The 18,186-nt window shown below is 41.2% G+C and overlaps 3 protein-coding genes across 3 annotated transcripts; 1 reads left to right on the top strand and 2 right to left on the bottom strand.

The window, feature by feature from the left end:
- The first annotated feature begins 156 nt into the window (after positions 1-156).
- Positions 157-3,472, top strand: mxd3 (MAX dimerization protein 3). Its single transcript, XM_015010847.2, has 6 exons — positions 157-342; positions 1,027-1,129; positions 1,280-1,309; positions 1,764-1,878; positions 1,978-2,143; positions 2,308-3,472. Exons 1-6 carry the CDS (start codon positions 273-275, stop codon positions 2,424-2,426), a joined length of 603 nt encoding a protein of 200 aa, XP_014866333.2. The 5' UTR covers positions 157-272; the 3' UTR covers positions 2,427-3,472.
- A 687-nt stretch (positions 3,473-4,159) lies between these two features.
- On the bottom strand, positions 4,160-7,625 carry prelid1a (PRELI domain containing 1a). Its single transcript, XM_015010844.2, has 6 exons — positions 7,488-7,625; positions 6,854-6,981; positions 6,024-6,249; positions 5,813-5,926; positions 5,511-5,589; positions 4,160-5,024 (listed from the first exon to the last, which is right to left on the bottom strand). Exons 2-6 carry the CDS (start codon positions 6,943-6,945, stop codon positions 4,903-4,905), a joined length of 633 nt encoding a protein of 210 aa, XP_014866330.1. The 5' UTR covers positions 6,946-6,981; positions 7,488-7,625; the 3' UTR covers positions 4,160-4,902.
- A 2,949-nt stretch (positions 7,626-10,574) lies between these two features.
- Positions 10,575-12,608, bottom strand: npy7r (neuropeptide Y receptor Y7). Its single transcript, XM_015010836.2, has one exon. It carries the CDS (start codon positions 12,570-12,572, stop codon positions 11,457-11,459), a length of 1,116 nt encoding a protein of 371 aa, XP_014866322.2. The 5' UTR covers positions 12,573-12,608; the 3' UTR covers positions 10,575-11,456.
- Between the last annotated feature and the right edge of the window lie 5,578 nt (positions 12,609-18,186).

The following is an 18,186-nucleotide window of genomic DNA, read 5'->3' as shown; positions in this document are numbered from 1 at the left end:
ATGAAGGGCTATATGCCATTGCCTTCAAATTAAGAGGAGTCTATTAATCTCCGGATTGTGATGGGCTAACTATTTTTTGATATTAGCGTTTTAACAAGGCAGCCGAAAGTGGGGAATTTCCGAGGTTTACGTTCAGTCCTTGAAGGCAGCACTATTGTTGGCTCTCCGTGCACTGTGAACGTAGCTTGCACAGACAGTCCTTCGCTCACAGTAGATGCTTGCCTCGCTGTAGTTTGTTTACCTCCGCTTGTTTTACTCTTGCCAGCTCAATAATGGAAGGGAATGTTTGCAGCATTCAGGTTCTCCTTTGGGCAGCCGAGTTCGTGGAGAGGAAAGGCCGAGGTTGGTATTTTATGTCAACAGTCAGCCTAGGGGCAGGAGTTATTGTTGCTAAGGGGGGAAAAAACAATCTGCATCGAGCAGCTGTTATTAATACATACGGGATTAATAATACAGTTATCACATTGTTTGCATTCGTTTAAGATTGCACAGGAATATTCAGCTAGATGCTACCGTGGCCGATCTGTGCCATTTGACTCAGTGACCTACATATCGGTTGCATCTTTGTATTGGAAGGCGCCAATCTCACCGAGTTTGAAAATGAATCCGGGGCGGCGCTCGTCAGTCCTGCTCGATGAATGAAAAGACCGACTGGGCAGGAAAGCTGCATTTATCGTGCATTCTGCAAACTGAGTCAATGCTAGTTAAATTTAGTAATTTAGACTACTTTAAATCTAAAAGCATCGGTTTCCATGTGAGTTATAGGTAATGGATGGATGGCGCCAAAACAACAACAACAAAAAAAAAACGTTCAGCTGATGAGTCCTCATATTGTTTTCATCATTTAACTTGAACGCTTTAGCTTGGGTTAGGGTAATATTTCTGTTATAATACATACTTAATCAGAATTCCAGGACTTCTAACATATTTACAATGAGAAAACCACCATTATAACATTGTAGCAGTAACTTTATCAGCGTCATAAACATTGACGCTTGCCCGTAATGGACTTCCTCTCCCGTGCAGAGGCTGAACATGGATATGCTTCACCCCCGCCTCTCAGCCCCGGTAACTCGGATAAAAGAAGCAAACAGAAGAACAAGAAGATTTCTGCTGCTGGCGGTAAAAGGTAAGTACATTATGTAACAGATCAATGGCAGTTCCAGTGTGCTTTTCAGTTATGATAAGGAACCATAAACCTTAACTCTAAAAGTTGTTTCATCATTTTCTATGCATATTTATGACATTAATAAAAGTGTGTTTTTAATTCTAATTGCAGGACAGTTCACAACGAGCTGGAGAAAAACAGGTATGTTTTTTTTTCTAAATTAAATTACATCATAAAGGTCAAAGCTATTTTGTTTTGTCTTTTTTTTTGTCTTGAGAGATATAACAGTACATTGCCTTCATTTATAATTTGAACTTTACTACATTTTATCACATTGTATCCATCGAGTTTGCATGTGCAGTGTTGTCTGAAAACCTCAGAAGCCTTTGCAATACACATCACATAGGGACATAATTTCCTAATGGGTTGACTTCTTAAGCCATTTGATTGTCATGGTAATGTGGACTGTATACAAATGCAAAACAGACTTCACATTATTTGCAAAGTGAAACTGAAAACCACATGAATCTTCATCCACTTCACAATAACACTGTCTGGGTCTGTAGCATAACTCAGTAGAGGTTCCTTTCGAACGCTGTGGTCGTAATGTGACGAGATATGAAAAAGTGACACTGCTGACTGTTGTAATCGGCAGACGAGCTCAGCTGAGGCAGTGCTTGGAGCAGCTGAAGAAGCAGGTTCCTCTCTCCACCGACTCCATGAGGAACACCACCCTGAACCTGCTGAGACAAGCTCAGCTTCACATAAAGGTACCCCAGAAAGCCTCACGTGTTGACCTCTCCTCTCTCTTTGTATCCGAAGCTTTTTGTTCAAATGCGTCTCTCCCCTTCGTCTGCGACGTGTTGCAGAAGCTGCAGGAGCAGGACGAGCGTGCCGAGCAGCTGAAGGACCGCCTTCGCTGGCAGCAGAGGGAGCTGCGGGTTCGGCTGGAGCAGCTCCAGAGGGGCACGGAGAGGATGAGGAACAACAGCCAGGGGTCCACCATGTCCTCCGAGAGGTCGGACTCAGACAGAGGTGGGTGGATGACGGGGCTCTCAGCCGAAATCTGTCATGTCACACTTTGTTTTTACTCTCTCTTTGGCTTGAGTTGAACAACCATGCGGCCCCGGTTCTCAGCTCTTTCACCGTGAGTTTCCTCTCCTAATGGTTTTTGGTCTCTGCTGCTGTCCTCGTTACAGAAGACGTGGAGGTGGACGTGGAAAGCATCGTGTTTGACTGCGCGGACTCTGACGGGCTGGGTATTGCACACATGGACGCGGACCACAGTTACTCCAGCTTGGACAGGTCCTGGCTATGACCACCGTGACACGGGGTTTAGCCAGAGGGAGGGGAGGAAGAAAACATTCCAAAAAAACCGAGACGACAGAGGATGAGGGAAGACGTGGATACTGTAGACAACCGAACACTTTTGTTTTTATGGGACAGCTTTCTTTTGGGTGGGCTGGTGGGGGGTTTGTCCTTTCAAAATAAGTTCAGGCTAATAATGTGTTCAATTGCACTAAACTGGGACGGATGTTACAGCATGAATAAGCATTCCTCTGATAAAGCAATTATGTATTTTTGTTCCTAAAAGCCATGAGGTGTTAGCCTTTCCGTCATTTAGGAATCCGGTTTTTATCAAAACAAGGGCTTTAATACAAATTTCCTTCATGTCTGCGCTGAATTCTTTCTGCCTTAAACCAGATTTAAACTAACGTTCTACACTGCTTCTCCTTAGCACTAAGTCTATATTGCAGCAATGTCACATTTATCATGCACTTAAAACATTATTTCTGTTTTATTTTCCCCTTCTTTTTTTGTCCTCCTATGTAAGTTCCCTTCATGTATTTATAGCTCTTTTTCTTCTGTTGCACATAACGTCCACCCGTTGCACTTGTTTTGTCAGAAGGACGATGGGTAGGGCAAGAGATGGGGTGGGGGGGGAATCAACAACCAGGAAATGGGGGAAGAGAAGAAAAAAAAAAAAAACCTCAGTCACATTTGCACATTGAGGTTTCATATCGGCACGCATTTACATCTCTATTTAAAACAAAGACTTTTGACGCATTATGTGATCGGTCGGATCTCGAGAGCGTTCAAGTTGGGGAGGAGCGTTGGCCATCGTGAGTATTCAGCTGGACGTTTGAAAATCAGTCAGAGCAGGCGACACCTACCAGCGATAATTATGCAATTAATGCCGATTACAAGAACTGAAGTTGCTTTCTTCTTCACTTTTTTGTATATGCAAGATGCCTTATTCCTTTTAGTTTGTCTTTCCACCCAGTAATATTATGTAGCATTTTTTTTGTACCATTGTAAGCTTTCTTTCTTTTTTTTTAAGCAAATAAATATTTTCTATATAAATTTCTTTCATATGTTATATTTTTTCCAAAACTATTCTCTCTGAGAACTTTAGGAACAAAAGCCTTGTTGAAGTATTCAGACCTTTCTGTTTTTTTCATATGAAAACAAAACAATGTGTATTGCAGTGTGACTGTATGTGATAGAGCAACACAAAGAATACCTAGTATACTATGGTAATCTGCATTTGTATTCAGCCCCATTTAACTGATGCCACTTAAAGTAGTGGAGGAATTTAAAGGTGGGTTAATTTGTCGACAGCATAAGTTTTGCAATCCCAAAATCTGAATGTTTGACGTACTGTAGCTTTGTGCGTTTCATCCCAACCAGTAGTTTCTTACCCACTTCTGCTTTTAACGTTCTGTATTTACGCTTTTAAATACAGAAAGTGTTTATAATGAGATGTTCCCATAGCGACAATGATAGTGAGTCAGCTATAATCAAATGATTTAGATCAAAGCACACTAATGTTGGAATGGCTTTGTAAAAATCTAGATCTAACTCTAACCTAGAATCTGTGGTAAGACAAAAGAAAATCTGCCGTTTGGCAAAGAATGTGAAAATCATATTATAATGACACATTACTTTGTGTTGTGTTACCACATAAAATCCCAATTAAATACAGCAAAAAGGCACCATAACATTTAAGGTAAAGTTATCCAATGCTTCACTTGACACAGAAAACTATAATATGATTAGGAAATGTCAATTTATTGACCAGCTGATACTTCATTTAAGCAAGAAGAGTCACAAAGGACTACATGAATGTATACAGCGAGGTGACAATCAAGTTAAGAGGAGTCTTCATGTATAGCTCTTACACAGCAGCAGAGATGCCAGGTGACGAGACATTGTCGAGCTTTTATCTCCGGCAATGCAGAGTTAGCAAACTTGAGCGTGAAGCAGCCAGGGAACCGGTCTCAGCATCGGGACTAAGGTAGAACTGGGTTAACTGAACTAACACAAAACAAGTGGGATATAATACATAAATTAATCACAAAGAACTGATGTGATATTTTAAAGTAGTGCTCCAAGTTAACAAAGAACATGAGGGAAACAAAACAAGACGTGAAGTGAAAATAAAGGCAAATCCTGGTGGGTGGAGAGGCTGAGCAAAAGCCTAAGGAACACTTCCAGTACAGGTCATCATCCTTACTTTTATAGCACCCGGGGGCCATACTCAAGATCTCTATCTGTGGTAAATACTGAAATGACGTGGCATCGGAGGTACAATAAACACAATCAGGGCGGGTGGAACAGGCTCTTGAACCCAGCTCAGGCCTTCTCTCACCACCACGTTCAGCAGGATGCGTCCTCACAGAGGTGTTTTCAAACCAACACTGGGATCCGTTGCAAAATACCCAGCAACTGCGTTTGCTATGAGAGTGGTCGAATGTAAAATAGTCACGATATAAAAGGCTGCAGCTGCATCATCATACGTATTGTTTCTTCTGAGCATGCGAGGCGAGGTCCTTTGCTTTCTCTTTAGCTGCCAGTGCCGTCTCTCTTGCCCGCTCCGTAGCGGTCTCCGCCAAGGTTCTGGACGGAGTTTCGCCTACAGAAACACAAAGCACGACGTCAAGTGAAACGCGTCGACATTCTCGTGCTCAGGACGTAGAGGTAAAGCTTAAGCTGGTGTGAAAAGCAAAACTGGCAGGTATTCAAAACGTACACTTTTTCCACAGCAATGTTTAGTATGGCAAGATCACGACGTCAAAATATCCCACGTTTCACAAACGCCAATCAATTTGAATAAAATCCACGTAGTTCTCAAAAAGAAACAAGGAGAAAAAGTCTCACAGCCGATCAGCAGCATACTCCTGCCAACTATGTCTGCATAGAAAAGAGCTGCTGAAGAGGCAGACAAGCATTAAATTGCTTCCTCTTCGTGTTGTTCTGACTCAGAGAATTTGGTGCGTCATAGCTTCTAGGTGTCCCAGCATTCTGAGAAATTTTATTAATTTATTTTTTTACATTTCTATGACAAACTCTATGGGAAATCTGGAAAAAATAAAATAAAACTCTTAAAATGACAATGTACCTTGCATTCTGGAGAGCACATACTCAAAGCCTTTCATTGTCTTTGTGACGCTGTTCTTGAACCTTGCCAGACCAAATTCCTGAAAAGTGAACAAAGTCAGTAAAGGAAAAAGACAAAGTGTGTTCACGTAAACACAGCAACAATGAGGAACTACTTGGACTAATTGCTCAGCTGTCGCATCTTCACTCTGGCATGATGTTGCTGATGCTACAGAACAGAAGACAGGTGGGGAGGTCTCCCCATCAGCCACTCCATGCTGCTTTCTGCGCTTGTGGTACAACTTTCCACTTTACTCTACTGACCTGAATAGCTCTAGAAAGCCCATAGAGACTGGAAGAGATCCAGGCTTCCCGTTTAATCTCCGTCCAGGAGCCGTTCTCTGGATTCATTTGGTATAAACAGCGCTCCTCCACAGACTGGCACAGCGCGCAGAAAAAATAAAATAAAATCATCACAATTAGGTTTTGACTTTGAGCAAAAGCCAAGTTGTGCTGGATGAAAACCGGAGCGCACCATGAGGCGAGCGTGGCTGATATTCCAGGTCAGAGTGGTCATGGTCCGTTTCTGAGGGTCTACGACGGAGTCCTCAATGATGTACGCCGAGTTGGTCATGTGCTTTGGGAGGTACCGCTCCATCCAGCGAGGCGCACGGCTGGTTTTGGTCAACAGACGTCTGGAAATGAGGCAGTTGGACGGAGTAACTTCTCTGAAGATGATGTCCTCCGTCAAGACGTGGTTACTGAAACCAAAGGGATCGGTAAAATTTAAAAAAAAATCAGATTTCGTTTGCAATGTGTTTATTTTTGAACAACTTTTAAACTCTCAAAGTAACAAATTAGTGTTGTATTTTAGTATAAAAGGATTTTATTGATTTGATTTCTGTGTTGACAACTTACAGTAAACCTAAAATGCTAGATCAGTAAATCAAATTGAAGGTGTGAAGAACTTTGCAAGGCAGTATGCATATTATGTAATACGATTCTAATTATTAATAAACTGCTTTTACAGTTATGTCAGAAAAGTTATCATTGCCTCATGTGGTAATATGACTGATCATTTCAAAGTCCGTGTATCATCAGAAAATTCCCATAATGCATTTTTCAGCTTGGCATGATAGCACCTTATGGTTTCAAATGGCAAATAATTTATGTTTTATTACAAAAAAAAAGGTTGTAGGTACACTATAGCTATGTGTGTACTTATCAGATTGTTTGTACATCAATTAATTTATCTCCATTAACAAACCTCTGCAGTATGCAAATGTAAAGACCTATTCTACTTGCACAATTTTATACAGCATAAATAATAATCGTGCACTTTTACACCAAGACATTTTTTCTCACCTGTAAGGATTGGGATAACGTTGCCAGAAAGCAATGCAAACTTGGTCCCAGGTGTTTTTCAGCATACCTGTGCAGCAAACGTATTTCCCCATTGTTCCCTTGGTTTACTCTGGCAGTACTCTGTGGAACTGCAGCACAAAAAAAAGTCAGTTATAATCAGATAAAGCAGAAGTAGAGTAAGGTTGACAGTAATCATATTTGTAGATCATTCTGCTGCCGTTTCCGGGTTTAAGTAACTGCTACGAATAAGCAGGATTTAAGTGTCATGACTGTGCGGACATTTTTCATTCATATTTTATAGAATAACGGTACAAGGTGGCTAAAACCCACATAAAAACCGAGCAAGCTATAAAAAAGCACGGTGGGCCATTTTTACTGATGGCTTTATGATGTATTTGCAGTTTAAATAAGGGCTTCATGTATTTTTTTAAAAAAAGACGTATGTCAACGTGTTTAAAGTCGTTTCTGTCACATTCGTCACGTCCACACTACCTAGCTCCCTTCCTGGATGGTAGGAGCTAGCCTAGCATGTGGCTAACCGCGTGAATGAATGGCTCTCTCGGCATAGATTTGTATTTAGTCACATATCAACACTCGGAAGGAAGGGCTCAACAAAGACAAAATAAACACTGACCTGCACAGTGATGATATTCAAAAGATCAGAACGGACATTTCATTGTTCGTGAGGAGCAAAGTCCATCGCGCGACCACCTGCATGAGATGTCAAACGTCACCAGGCCGAGAAGAAGGTCAAACGTTCGACGTCGATGGAACATCCGGCAGGAGGCGCTGGTGATGCTTGTTTTGATCACTAGATGGCAGCAGAGACCCTGCGCAAAATGTCCCAGTTTTTAGTCGCCCGTTGCAGATTGTGCATCTGTAAGGAGGGTTGACAGCTGAAGTTTCTTCCTGTTCAGTAAAATGTCACGACAAATAAGTACTCAGATAAAGCTCTTATTTTCTGCTCTGTCCGTGACTAATATTAAGAAATGTCGGACTATATGAAAATACTGTAAATTTTAAGGAAGAGATTTTGCTTTTCTTTTTAAAGGCTTGAAGCCTGAAATATATAAAATAATATGCTTAAACCAGAAAATCTGCAATGTGGGAGTTAGGAACCAGTAATGCATTGGTTATAGCTATTCTCTTTGACTTAAACGTGTGGGTCATACTAGTAATTTTGCTATTTTAATGCTATACTGGATTTACTTAATCCTTTTTTATAAATCCAGTCCATCGTCTGAGGGCTATCTTTTCCTGTATACTGATGCAACATGCTGCCAACCCAAGGATTCATATAAACATCCAAATGAAATCACTGTTCAGTTTGAGACTACACTACACAGATCATATTTTTTGCTTTAATCAGTAGCCACTGGGAACAAAGACATACACAACCAAGATCTCTTTATTTGACACAGAGGAACAAACAATAAGTTGTCTTTATAGAAACAGCAGCTGTAATGTGTCAGGTCCAGGCTTGACACCCGTGCCCAGAGGCCTCATTGTTGATTCATGTCCCCACATTTATTAAGTAGCATCAACAGAAAGGTCACTTTAGCAGCAGTGTATTGAACACAGAATTGCATGTTCTTTTTACATCCCCTTGAACAAGTTTTTGTAATGAAGACATCAACAGTGTGCTGCCCTGGCGTCACACAGGTCGCTGGTTTCCAGTCCCATTCTTCTGGACACAGAGTCCCACTGCTCTCCTTAATCAAGAACAGATGGTGGCCAGGTGAGAACAATTAACTTCCTGTTTGTACAGAATATTAGTGACGTTGCCTTTTGGATTTCTTGGAAGAGGATTGAATGTTGCTGAGCTGGAACAGTTTAATTTTTCCAGATTAGAGGATTTGGATGAATGCGAAAACAATTACCGAAGTATCATGAGAAGCCTACATTCACTGTCACATAAATATCTGCCTTCTCGCTAGAAAATATACTGCAAAGTTGAACATTATTTTAGCAACAAGAATTTTGTACATACACTGGAACATGTTTTCATAAGACATAGGTAAACATTTTAGATACATATTTGAATAAATTAGATATGTACTTTACAAGTAATTCAATTCAACAAGGAGCCTTATAAAGAGACTTGCATGCAAAGCATTGGGCCCTCTTTCGTGACCAAAGCCTTGTGTCAACCATTGTCTCTATGTGGAGGGGTTCTTATCTCTTGTCTCCTCTCATTTAAGCTGCAGGGTCCAGGGTAGGGAGGTAGCACTTTTGAAAATACCCTCGAAAGGGTGGAGCTTTGAAAGGTTGTTAGCCGTTTCTGAATAGTTAACATTAACAATAGTAACATTACATTGCATTAGGCACTAACACCTTTGTCACACTGTTCCTTATCTGCCAAGTGTTTTATTGGGGTGGGATTACATACAGCCTTAGGTAAATCACTTTCCAGCATCACTTGTCCTTGCATTTAATACTGAAGGATAGTTCATATAAAAACCATTGTATGTTTGACCGAAAGCCCAACTGGAGAAAGACGTTGTAAACTAGCCCTGGTTAAAAATGTTGACATGTTCAAAATGTGTTGACACTCAGCACTTGACTATAGATAAATGAAGTAATCAATGAAAAAAATATTAAGTAACATAACATGATCACTAGCTATGGCAGGCTGCTACAGATTTTTTTGGGACTTGTGTGTTTACAAATCATAAGCGCGCCATTGGTCAAATATGACACCAATGACTTAATGCTAGCATGTTCATGTGAGAACTCTGTCAGTGCTCATGAAGATTTGCTTGAATGCTTGAAACTAAAAGTACAACTGATGGCACAACCAGTTTTCTGATTAATTACTCTAATAATTCCTCATCTTCATAGCATTCATAGATCACTGACATTTCATTCTCAGACATTCGGTTGATTCCTAAGTATAGATGAATAAAAAATAGCTTATGTAATGGAAAAAAGTAAAATAACTCCCTATGACGAATAGTCATGTGATGTGTTATTATTCTATAGCACATCAGCGCTATAGAATAATTTTGACACAATCAACTATGTTACCTTCAGTTGTTTTGGAATTGCTGTACGTATCAAATATGACTTAAAATAAATTTGCTTTCACACTATTTTCAATTGTGGAAAGATAGAAAATAGTGCGAGAGCAGCTTAAACATTTCACAATTTTTCATGCCTTGAAAAATTATCTTTGAGAATGTCCCGTCCCACTCTTTCCAGCACTCAGCTTTCAGGAAGTCATCACAACATCACTCCTCTATAGACCCTTTAGCAACGTTTTTACCAGCGTTGCATTGAGAAATAGGGAGTATGAGATCAGCAGATGCACAGTTCCACCAGGTGTTGGCTAAATGTGCTGGCTAGTCTGAAGGAGCTGAGTGAGGAAGTTGCAGAGATCTGTGAGGAAGAGGCTCAGAAGCGTGGGAACTGCAGCTCTGAGGAGGAGATTCATCCCCGAAGACTGTTCTCAGTCCCACCAAGAGTTTTGTACATTTGAATGATTGTGCAAAATGAGATTAAAGGATTTCTCAAGCATGCATGAAAGAATCAAAGCAACACTCCAGGCATGGCTTTTGATGAGGAAATAACACTATAACATGATCTGAAGTTAAAAAAAAAAAAAGTAGATTTTACACAATACTGCTCCATGTAATCCCAATTTTTATGCATTATGCAAAGTGAGTGTCATGATTCAGGCTTTGGTGAGGTGAGATGAGACGCAGGCAGGCCAGGATGAAGGTGAAAATGATGAATTTAATGATAAAGAGTCCACAGGGAAACAGACGTTAGACGAGGATCCGACAAGGAACACTGACAACAGGTGGGACTAAATACACTGGGAGGGTAATCACAGGAACGACACACAGCTGGGATCAATCAAGACAACACAGAGACTCAGGGGAAAACAAGACTAGACAGACAGAAACTCGAACTCAAAACACAGAACCTAACAGTGAGGACATATCAAAAGTGACAAACATCCATCAAAACTGTGATACGATTTGATGTTTCCAAAATGATACCTTTTTGTCCTGCTTAGTTTTATGAAACACTCCTTTTTAAGGCCCAGCACACATGGCAAGACAGAAAATAGTGTGAGAGCAGCTTAAGGATTTCACATGATTGGTAGTTATCTTACTGCTGTTTTATAATGTACCCAGTGTTCAAAAATTGTCAGAAAATTATGCTTTATTGGTATCATTTAGAAAACCATCTCCTAATCTTATCGTAGTTGTGCAAATAGCCAGGCCTTTGCTAACAATAACACATTTTTCCAGCTGGAATTTATTCAGCTGGAAACACTAGACCAAAAGCATAAGTGAACATGTAGTTTTGTTTTGCCTTGTTTTTTTACTTCGAAGACACTGTGAGCAGTAGCGACACCTCGGCAGTTCAGTATTGACCAGAAGTAAGTGACACATCTAAGGTACCTGTACTTTGAACTTTTGTGGACAAATGACAAATGAAAACCAACAAGGAGCTGAAAGCTTCGGGATAGATACAGTTGAAATGCACCCATCGGTCAGTTCTTTTAAGTCAAAAGGCTTCTTGAGAACCAGACACCCCTTAAAGCAGAAGTCAAGCTAATGTGCTAAAATTCTGCTTTTAAACGAAGCAAATCTCATACAGCAGTGGGAGGGTGTCTGCTGTTACGACCGTTCAGCGTGGGCCCTCTCACAGAGCGTGTCCTGAACGACCCATCGGGGTGGAAAGTATCTGCCTTGTCCTCGCAACGGAACACCATTATGAAGCCATTTCTGTAGTTTTTATTCATCCATCCATAGAGGAGAGGATTAGTGAAGGTAGGGCACATAGCCACGATGTGGAACACAGTGAAGATGAGCTTATACTCCTCAAACCGGAGCACCAAGTCCAGATCAGTGGCCAGCTGGAGCACATGTAAAGGCAGCCAACTGGTTGCAAACACCACCACCACCAGTGCCAGCATCTTTGTGGTTTTCTTGCGTCGGTTGATGCTGTCGCTTCGGCTGGACGGACTGACGTGGTTTTTCAGTTTGACCCAAATGCATATGTAGGCGTAACTGATGATTGCTAAAGGAAGAATGTATAGCAGTAGGATCATTGAGAGACTGTAGATGACTCCGTCCCTGTTGATGCCGTGGGGCCACTTCTCAGAGCAGACAGGCATGCGCAGATTGATAGGAGGAATCTCTTCATAGCGATATTCCCTGAAGATGGCAAGAGGAGCTGCCAGGACAGAAGAAATAGTCCAGGTGAATGCCATGATGAAGAGGCTGGAATGCCAGGTCAGGCGTCGACCAAGGTGGAAGACAATGCAGCGGTAACGCTCCAGAGCTATGACAGTCAGGGTCAGGATGGACACATGAACACTCAGCGCTTGGGCAAACGGGACCATGTGGCACAACACGGCACCGAACTTCCATTCATCCAGCAGAGTGTAGATCAGAGTAAAGGGCAGGCAAAGAGTGACCATCAGAAGGTCTGCCAAGGCCAGGTTGGCTATGAAGTAGTTGGTCACTGTCCGCATGTTTCTGTAGCGAATAATCATGTAGATGACCAGGGAATTGCCCAGCAGCCCCAGCAGGATTATTAAGGAATAAGCCATTATTAGAGTGATTTGAACTCCAAGGTGCTTGGTGATATCAGAGCTGAAACCGGGCTGGAATGAGTCAAAGCTGTTGTTGAACCAAAACGGCAGATCACTTTCGCCAGGCTCCACTTCTGCTGTGGTGTTGGATGTGTCAAGGGGGCTCATTTTTACTGGGATGTCCACAGTACCGAGGCTGCGCCAACACCTGAGGAGAGAAAACAGAAAACAAAACAGCTTGACACAAACTTAATAGAACATCACTTTCAGACAGAACATAGCTACATGGTGGATGTTCTGGAGGAGTGAGGAGAATAATATAATAAGCCTGGGCATTTTTCCTACTCCTTTTCAAACTGAAGAGGAGCAATTAAGTGAAGCACAATTAGGGGCAAGCGCAGTGGCCTCCATGCGAGTCTGAAAGCTAACCTACGTTAACTTGCACTACCAAATTTTGAGGCTATTCGCTTAGCTGGCCACACAGTCTATTGGGCAGATAGATCCGCAAACTCTGGTAAAACTAGAGTTTGCATCTGGATACCAACTGGAGTTAGTAACCATATCAACAATGACAGGTGTATTGCAGTAAATGTTATGAGGAAACATCAAGAGTGCCTTATGCAGGGTATTTTATCGACTGACAGGCATTACTTCTATATTTTGTAGAGCTATTTACATCTCACTGCAAGCTAACACTGGCCCAGCACTGGAAGAGCTGCATAGCTTTCTTATCATCCAGATGAATGCTCATCCTAAAGACTTTAATAATGCAGATATGACAGCAGTCATACCCAAGTGCCATAAAAATGTATGCTTTCTGCCCAGAAACAAAAATATCCCGGCCCAACTATATGCAAACGTCCCGTGATCGTACAAAGCTGTGCCATCACAAACATCCTGGGGATGACAGACAACAGATCACATTTCATTGATCCTGAATCTATCATACAAACCTGTGGTTCACAAAACCCCAGCATCTGTGAGGATAGCGCAGTTGTAACATTACGGGACTGTTTTGAAAGCATACACAGGGTGTGCTTTCACAGGGAGCTGACTCAGGCTGGCTTTAATTACATCAAATTCTGCACTGAAGTAATGCTGACCATTAGAGCCCTTTTGTTTCACAGCAAGGTGAGCGCACACCTCAAGTCTCCTGATATATTTGGTCTCTCATTACAGCACGCGTCAGTGGTCATCATCTGCTTCAAAACCACCACATTCATCCCACTGCCAAAGAAAACATCAGCCACCAGCCTCAACAACTACCGTCTAAGTAGGCCTTACACCATAATGAGCTGCTTTCAGAGAGTGGTACTGCACATCGCAGGCATCCAACCGGCTGCCTGGATGTTTACCGAGCAAACTGAGTCTGTTGAAGATGCATCATGTTTCATTCAGCCGCCCTCATCCCACCTGGCGCTCTGTATTTGTTAACTTCAGTTCTGCCTTTATCACTATTATCCCTCACAAACTATTTAATAAACTCACCAGCCTTGGACTGCCCAACACACTATGTGAATTAATTGTTGATTTTTTTTTTTTTTCAGTAACGGATCACAAAATGTCAGGAATGGGAAGCCAGACATCGTCATCCATAACTCTGAACTTATAGGTGTGCTACAGGGCTTTGTGTTGAGTCCAGTCGTTCTTAGTCTCTTTACAATGACTGACACCTCCTACCATACACGCACGCACGCACGCGCACACACACACACACACACACACACACACACACACACACACACACACACACACACACACACACACACACACTCTTCCAACACCGTAATCAAATTTCCAAATGATGCCACCCCACCCTCAGGTGTAAATGCAGGTAGGAGACCCAACATCTGGTTGAATGTTGTACAGGCAATAACTTTGTTTTAAACAAGTGGTGTCCATCCAATTCACACCAGTGAGGATCAGACGTAGTTAAAATAGAAAAAAACAAACTGCTAGCCCTGTAAAGAATGCTCAGCAAAGGCTCTTTTCTTCCTGAAGCTGAAAATGGCCAATATGCCATCTCAGCTGTTGGAGATTTTTTGTTGGAGCACTACAGAGAGTATCACTGCTGTACCGAACCTGTTCTGGGTAATAAACACAGCACTACGGGTCACAAGTAGTACACTGCCACCCCTCGACTCTGTATCATGACCGGCTGCAGCAGAAGTCAAAGACTCTCGGCACTGCTGTAACTCACCTGAGGCGTTCACTGATTGACATTCTGCCATGAGGATAGAGATAGCACCTTTTAGATACATGAACTACATGGGTGAGGAACAGATTATTTTCAAGAACAATAACTTCTATCAGCCACACAACCCCATACTGATTAGTGCAATATGACAATACATGGGTTATGACACTATTTATCATCCATCCATCCATCCATCCATCCATCCATCCATCCATCCATCCATCCATCCATCCATCCATCCATCCATCCATCCATCCATCCATCCATCCATCCATCCATCGTTTCTGCTTCTCTGGGGTAAAATTCAGGGGGCAGCAGTTTAATTGATCCCCAGAGTCTGTGGAAACCAATGCTATTGCCCCCAAATTAGGGGTCTCTGCAGATGAGGGGGCTAAGCAGAGAGGCCCAGTTGTTTTTCTTACTGGATTTTTTATCTAGTAAACATCGTTCATTTTGTGAGGAAGCAGGAAATAATTTTAGTTTAGGTAACTGCAATGACGATAAAGTATTCTTTTTTTCCCCCTTATTTTCATTCTACGTTTGATTATTTTTCTCAACTCAAACTCAAGCTGCTTCAGAAGTGTCTGATACAGGATTCTCAAGACCTGTGATCTGTATTTCTGGTGTGTGCAAGCACGGTGGGATCTGCATCAGTCATTTGCTCCTGCATAGTGCGGCGACATGTACCAACCTTCACATACTCTCCCGAACAACAACTCCCAGTGGGGCTACTGAGTGCAGTTAGGAGGACTTGGCTGTCAAATCCTGCCAACTAACCCTGCCGAGGTCTCTCGGCTGGGGGTCTGCATGTTCCTGGCTGTGAGTTGGTTCTTTGACCCCTTTTTCCATGTGTGCAACACTTTTTATTTGTTCCCATTCATTTCTGTCACATGTGCCTCTGTCATTTATAGAAATGAGCACTGGCTGCATGAAGGCAAAAATGATAGCATTGGTGATGTATCTTAAAATCATGCTATTTGTTTCCAATGTCATTTCCTCCTCAGTACAAGAGCTTCTTATGAAACAAGAATTAAACAGTATGTATTTTTTATTTTTTATTTTTTACCAGGCTTCAGCTTCCGTAGCAAATGTCACCACCATAAAGACATCTATTATTTAAAGCTGAAGAGTAAGAACTCAGCACAATTTAGCAAATAAGATGATTCTCTAATGCGTGCAGTCTCATCATTCACACAATCTTCCCTGATTGCAGGGAGAAAGGTGGATGTTCTAAAAGGCTAAGAAAAGGCAACATGAGCAGCAGTCACACAGAGAGAAATTCATAGAAAATTAGCTTTCCTGGAACAGAAGTAGAAATTCCAACCAAAAAAAATACACTAAATAGTCCATCTCATCAATTGACAATAATGAGAAAACATCTTTCCTCATCTGCTCTCTGTTTTGCTTGCCTGTTTATTTACGGCATGTTTTTTTTTTTTTTTTTTTTTTTACTTTTCTTCCCCTTAGGAACACCTGTGCCTCTATTGACACTAAAAGAGACGATGGAAGAAGCAATGAGGGGTAGTCAGTGAGTTCAAAGCTCAATCATTAGAGCTGCAGAATGTGTGCCTACACAGCTTGCAGCTCATATTAAAGAGAACAACTGCATGCCTAATATTAAGGAAAAAAATAAATGCAATTCAACATCTTGTTTTTCATGCTAATTTACATATGCAGGCAAAGTGCTGCTGCTGCTGCATACAGATATATTGCTACTGGTGGGTTAGACTGTCAGCTAATGGTTTGGAGATTGATCCTAGTGTTGTTATTTGCCACGTAGTGTAAGAAAAGGCTTTTAATTAATAAACACGCGAACTCCATATTAGAGATAAACTATCGTACTTTATTAGCACCGGCATCTTGGAGAATGTTTTTCAGCGACTACTTAAGTCTATTTGTCAGAGTTTTCTGTAAAAATTTAATCTACTTCAACAACCAAAAAAAATGGAAGCAGTTTGTGAAGAGGACCAGTGTAGACTAGAAAGTCTACACTGGACCGGTGAGATTTCATAATCAAAGATCTCCCATTTTTGTTTTAAAGAAAGGTGTTTTGAAAACCTCATGTTCAGGGCGATGCTTTCCATCAGGATGATTATCAAGTCTCAATGAGGTTTGGACTGCTGAGTCACTCCTTGTTAACCCACTCGTGCACCTGCAGCACAGCCAATAATCATCTCCATCGTTCCAGTCGACACCAATTTTCTTACATTTTCTTATAAATTTTCACTGGAAAAACTGTTGAACTGATCAGGTAAGCTGAAAGTAGACGGCAGGTGGCCCTGCTGCACTGAGTCATGTAGAGTTACATGGGCAGAATATGGGGTGCATTTAATCATTTGGTCATTAAATTAATCAGTCAGATGAAAAAACTCAAACAAGAATTTAATACACCTGAGACATACAAGGAGATAAAAACACATAAGGCTGAGCCCCGTTTTAATCACGTTATAAAATCTCTGCTGAAATTGCTTGTCTGAGATAATGTTCACTAATGCCAGGTGATCATGCCCATTAATGGGACTCCTGTTATATCATGAGCCAAAAACACAAAAAGCAAAGTTTTAGCCAATTTTTGTCCTTCTAAAAAGACATATTTATGCTCATTTTCTGAAATTGTGTTGTAGAATTCCAGACTCCTTTCTCAGTTGTATTTTTTAAATGTATTGCGCAAATTAGTTAGAGAGTTGTTACACCACTCATAGTATATTTCAAGTTTTGATTCTTGGAGGAAGAACTGAGAAGAAATCAGGCATAATTTATCGAGATCTTTTTTTATTCTCTTTGATTGCTCTGTCGATGCAGGCTTCAGGTCTCCAGAAGAACCATGTTTACTGAATTTCTTTTTCCATTCAACTTTCAAAGTTGATATGTAATATTTGCAGCATAGGCAGAAATGTGATACCCGTGTTCCCAGCTGATTTAAAGATAAAAGCTTATTCAACAGGCTGCACGCCAGGTTGCCTTAGTTTATAAAGTTTTAATTTGATCTTTCTCCTTGTCTGTTTAAAGAAGTTTTGATTAATTCGATGTATGCAGTGAAATGGCTTGAAGATTTACTGGAAAGCTATAAAGCAAATCAGAAAATGTGGCCGTCGTCAAGCAACTCAGCAGGACCCTCTAGCCACCAAAAAGCGCAAAGATGCCCAAGAGCAAATGGATGTCATTTATCTCCGTTCAGGCAACATGTTTACAGTAATTTAAAAAAAAAAAAAAGCACAAAAAATACACTTCCTACAATTTCTTATCCCGGGAGGTATTTTTTTTCTTCTTTTTTTTACGATGCACCTGCTGAAGCGGGGATCCAGCTCACACCTACTGATACATTTAAATAACCCAATTCAATCAATTATGCATTGACGCGTAATTTGTGACCATTTGTTTCACTTTCTCACTCTTTAAATATATCTTTCACAGCTCTCGCGGCTCATTTAACCCTCCAACACACATGCAAATTACTATAATTGTCTCGCATCATTTGGACTCTTCATCATCTCGCTTTGAAAAGGTTTCTTGGTATCCAAATTACGCACATGTGACAGTTTCAGTTACAGGTCGCGCCCGCGTCACAAGAACAGAACAAATGCA

Source organism: Poecilia mexicana, unplaced genomic scaffold, assembly GCF_051168715.1.
Source record: "Poecilia mexicana isolate PSO_F unplaced genomic scaffold, ASM5116871v1 scaffold_10, whole genome shotgun sequence".
Lineage (NCBI taxonomy): Eukaryota > Metazoa > Chordata > Actinopteri > Cyprinodontiformes > Poeciliidae > Poecilia > Poecilia mexicana.
The sequence above is the reverse complement of the archived record's forward strand: the minus strand, read 5'-3'. Positions and strand labels throughout refer to the sequence as shown.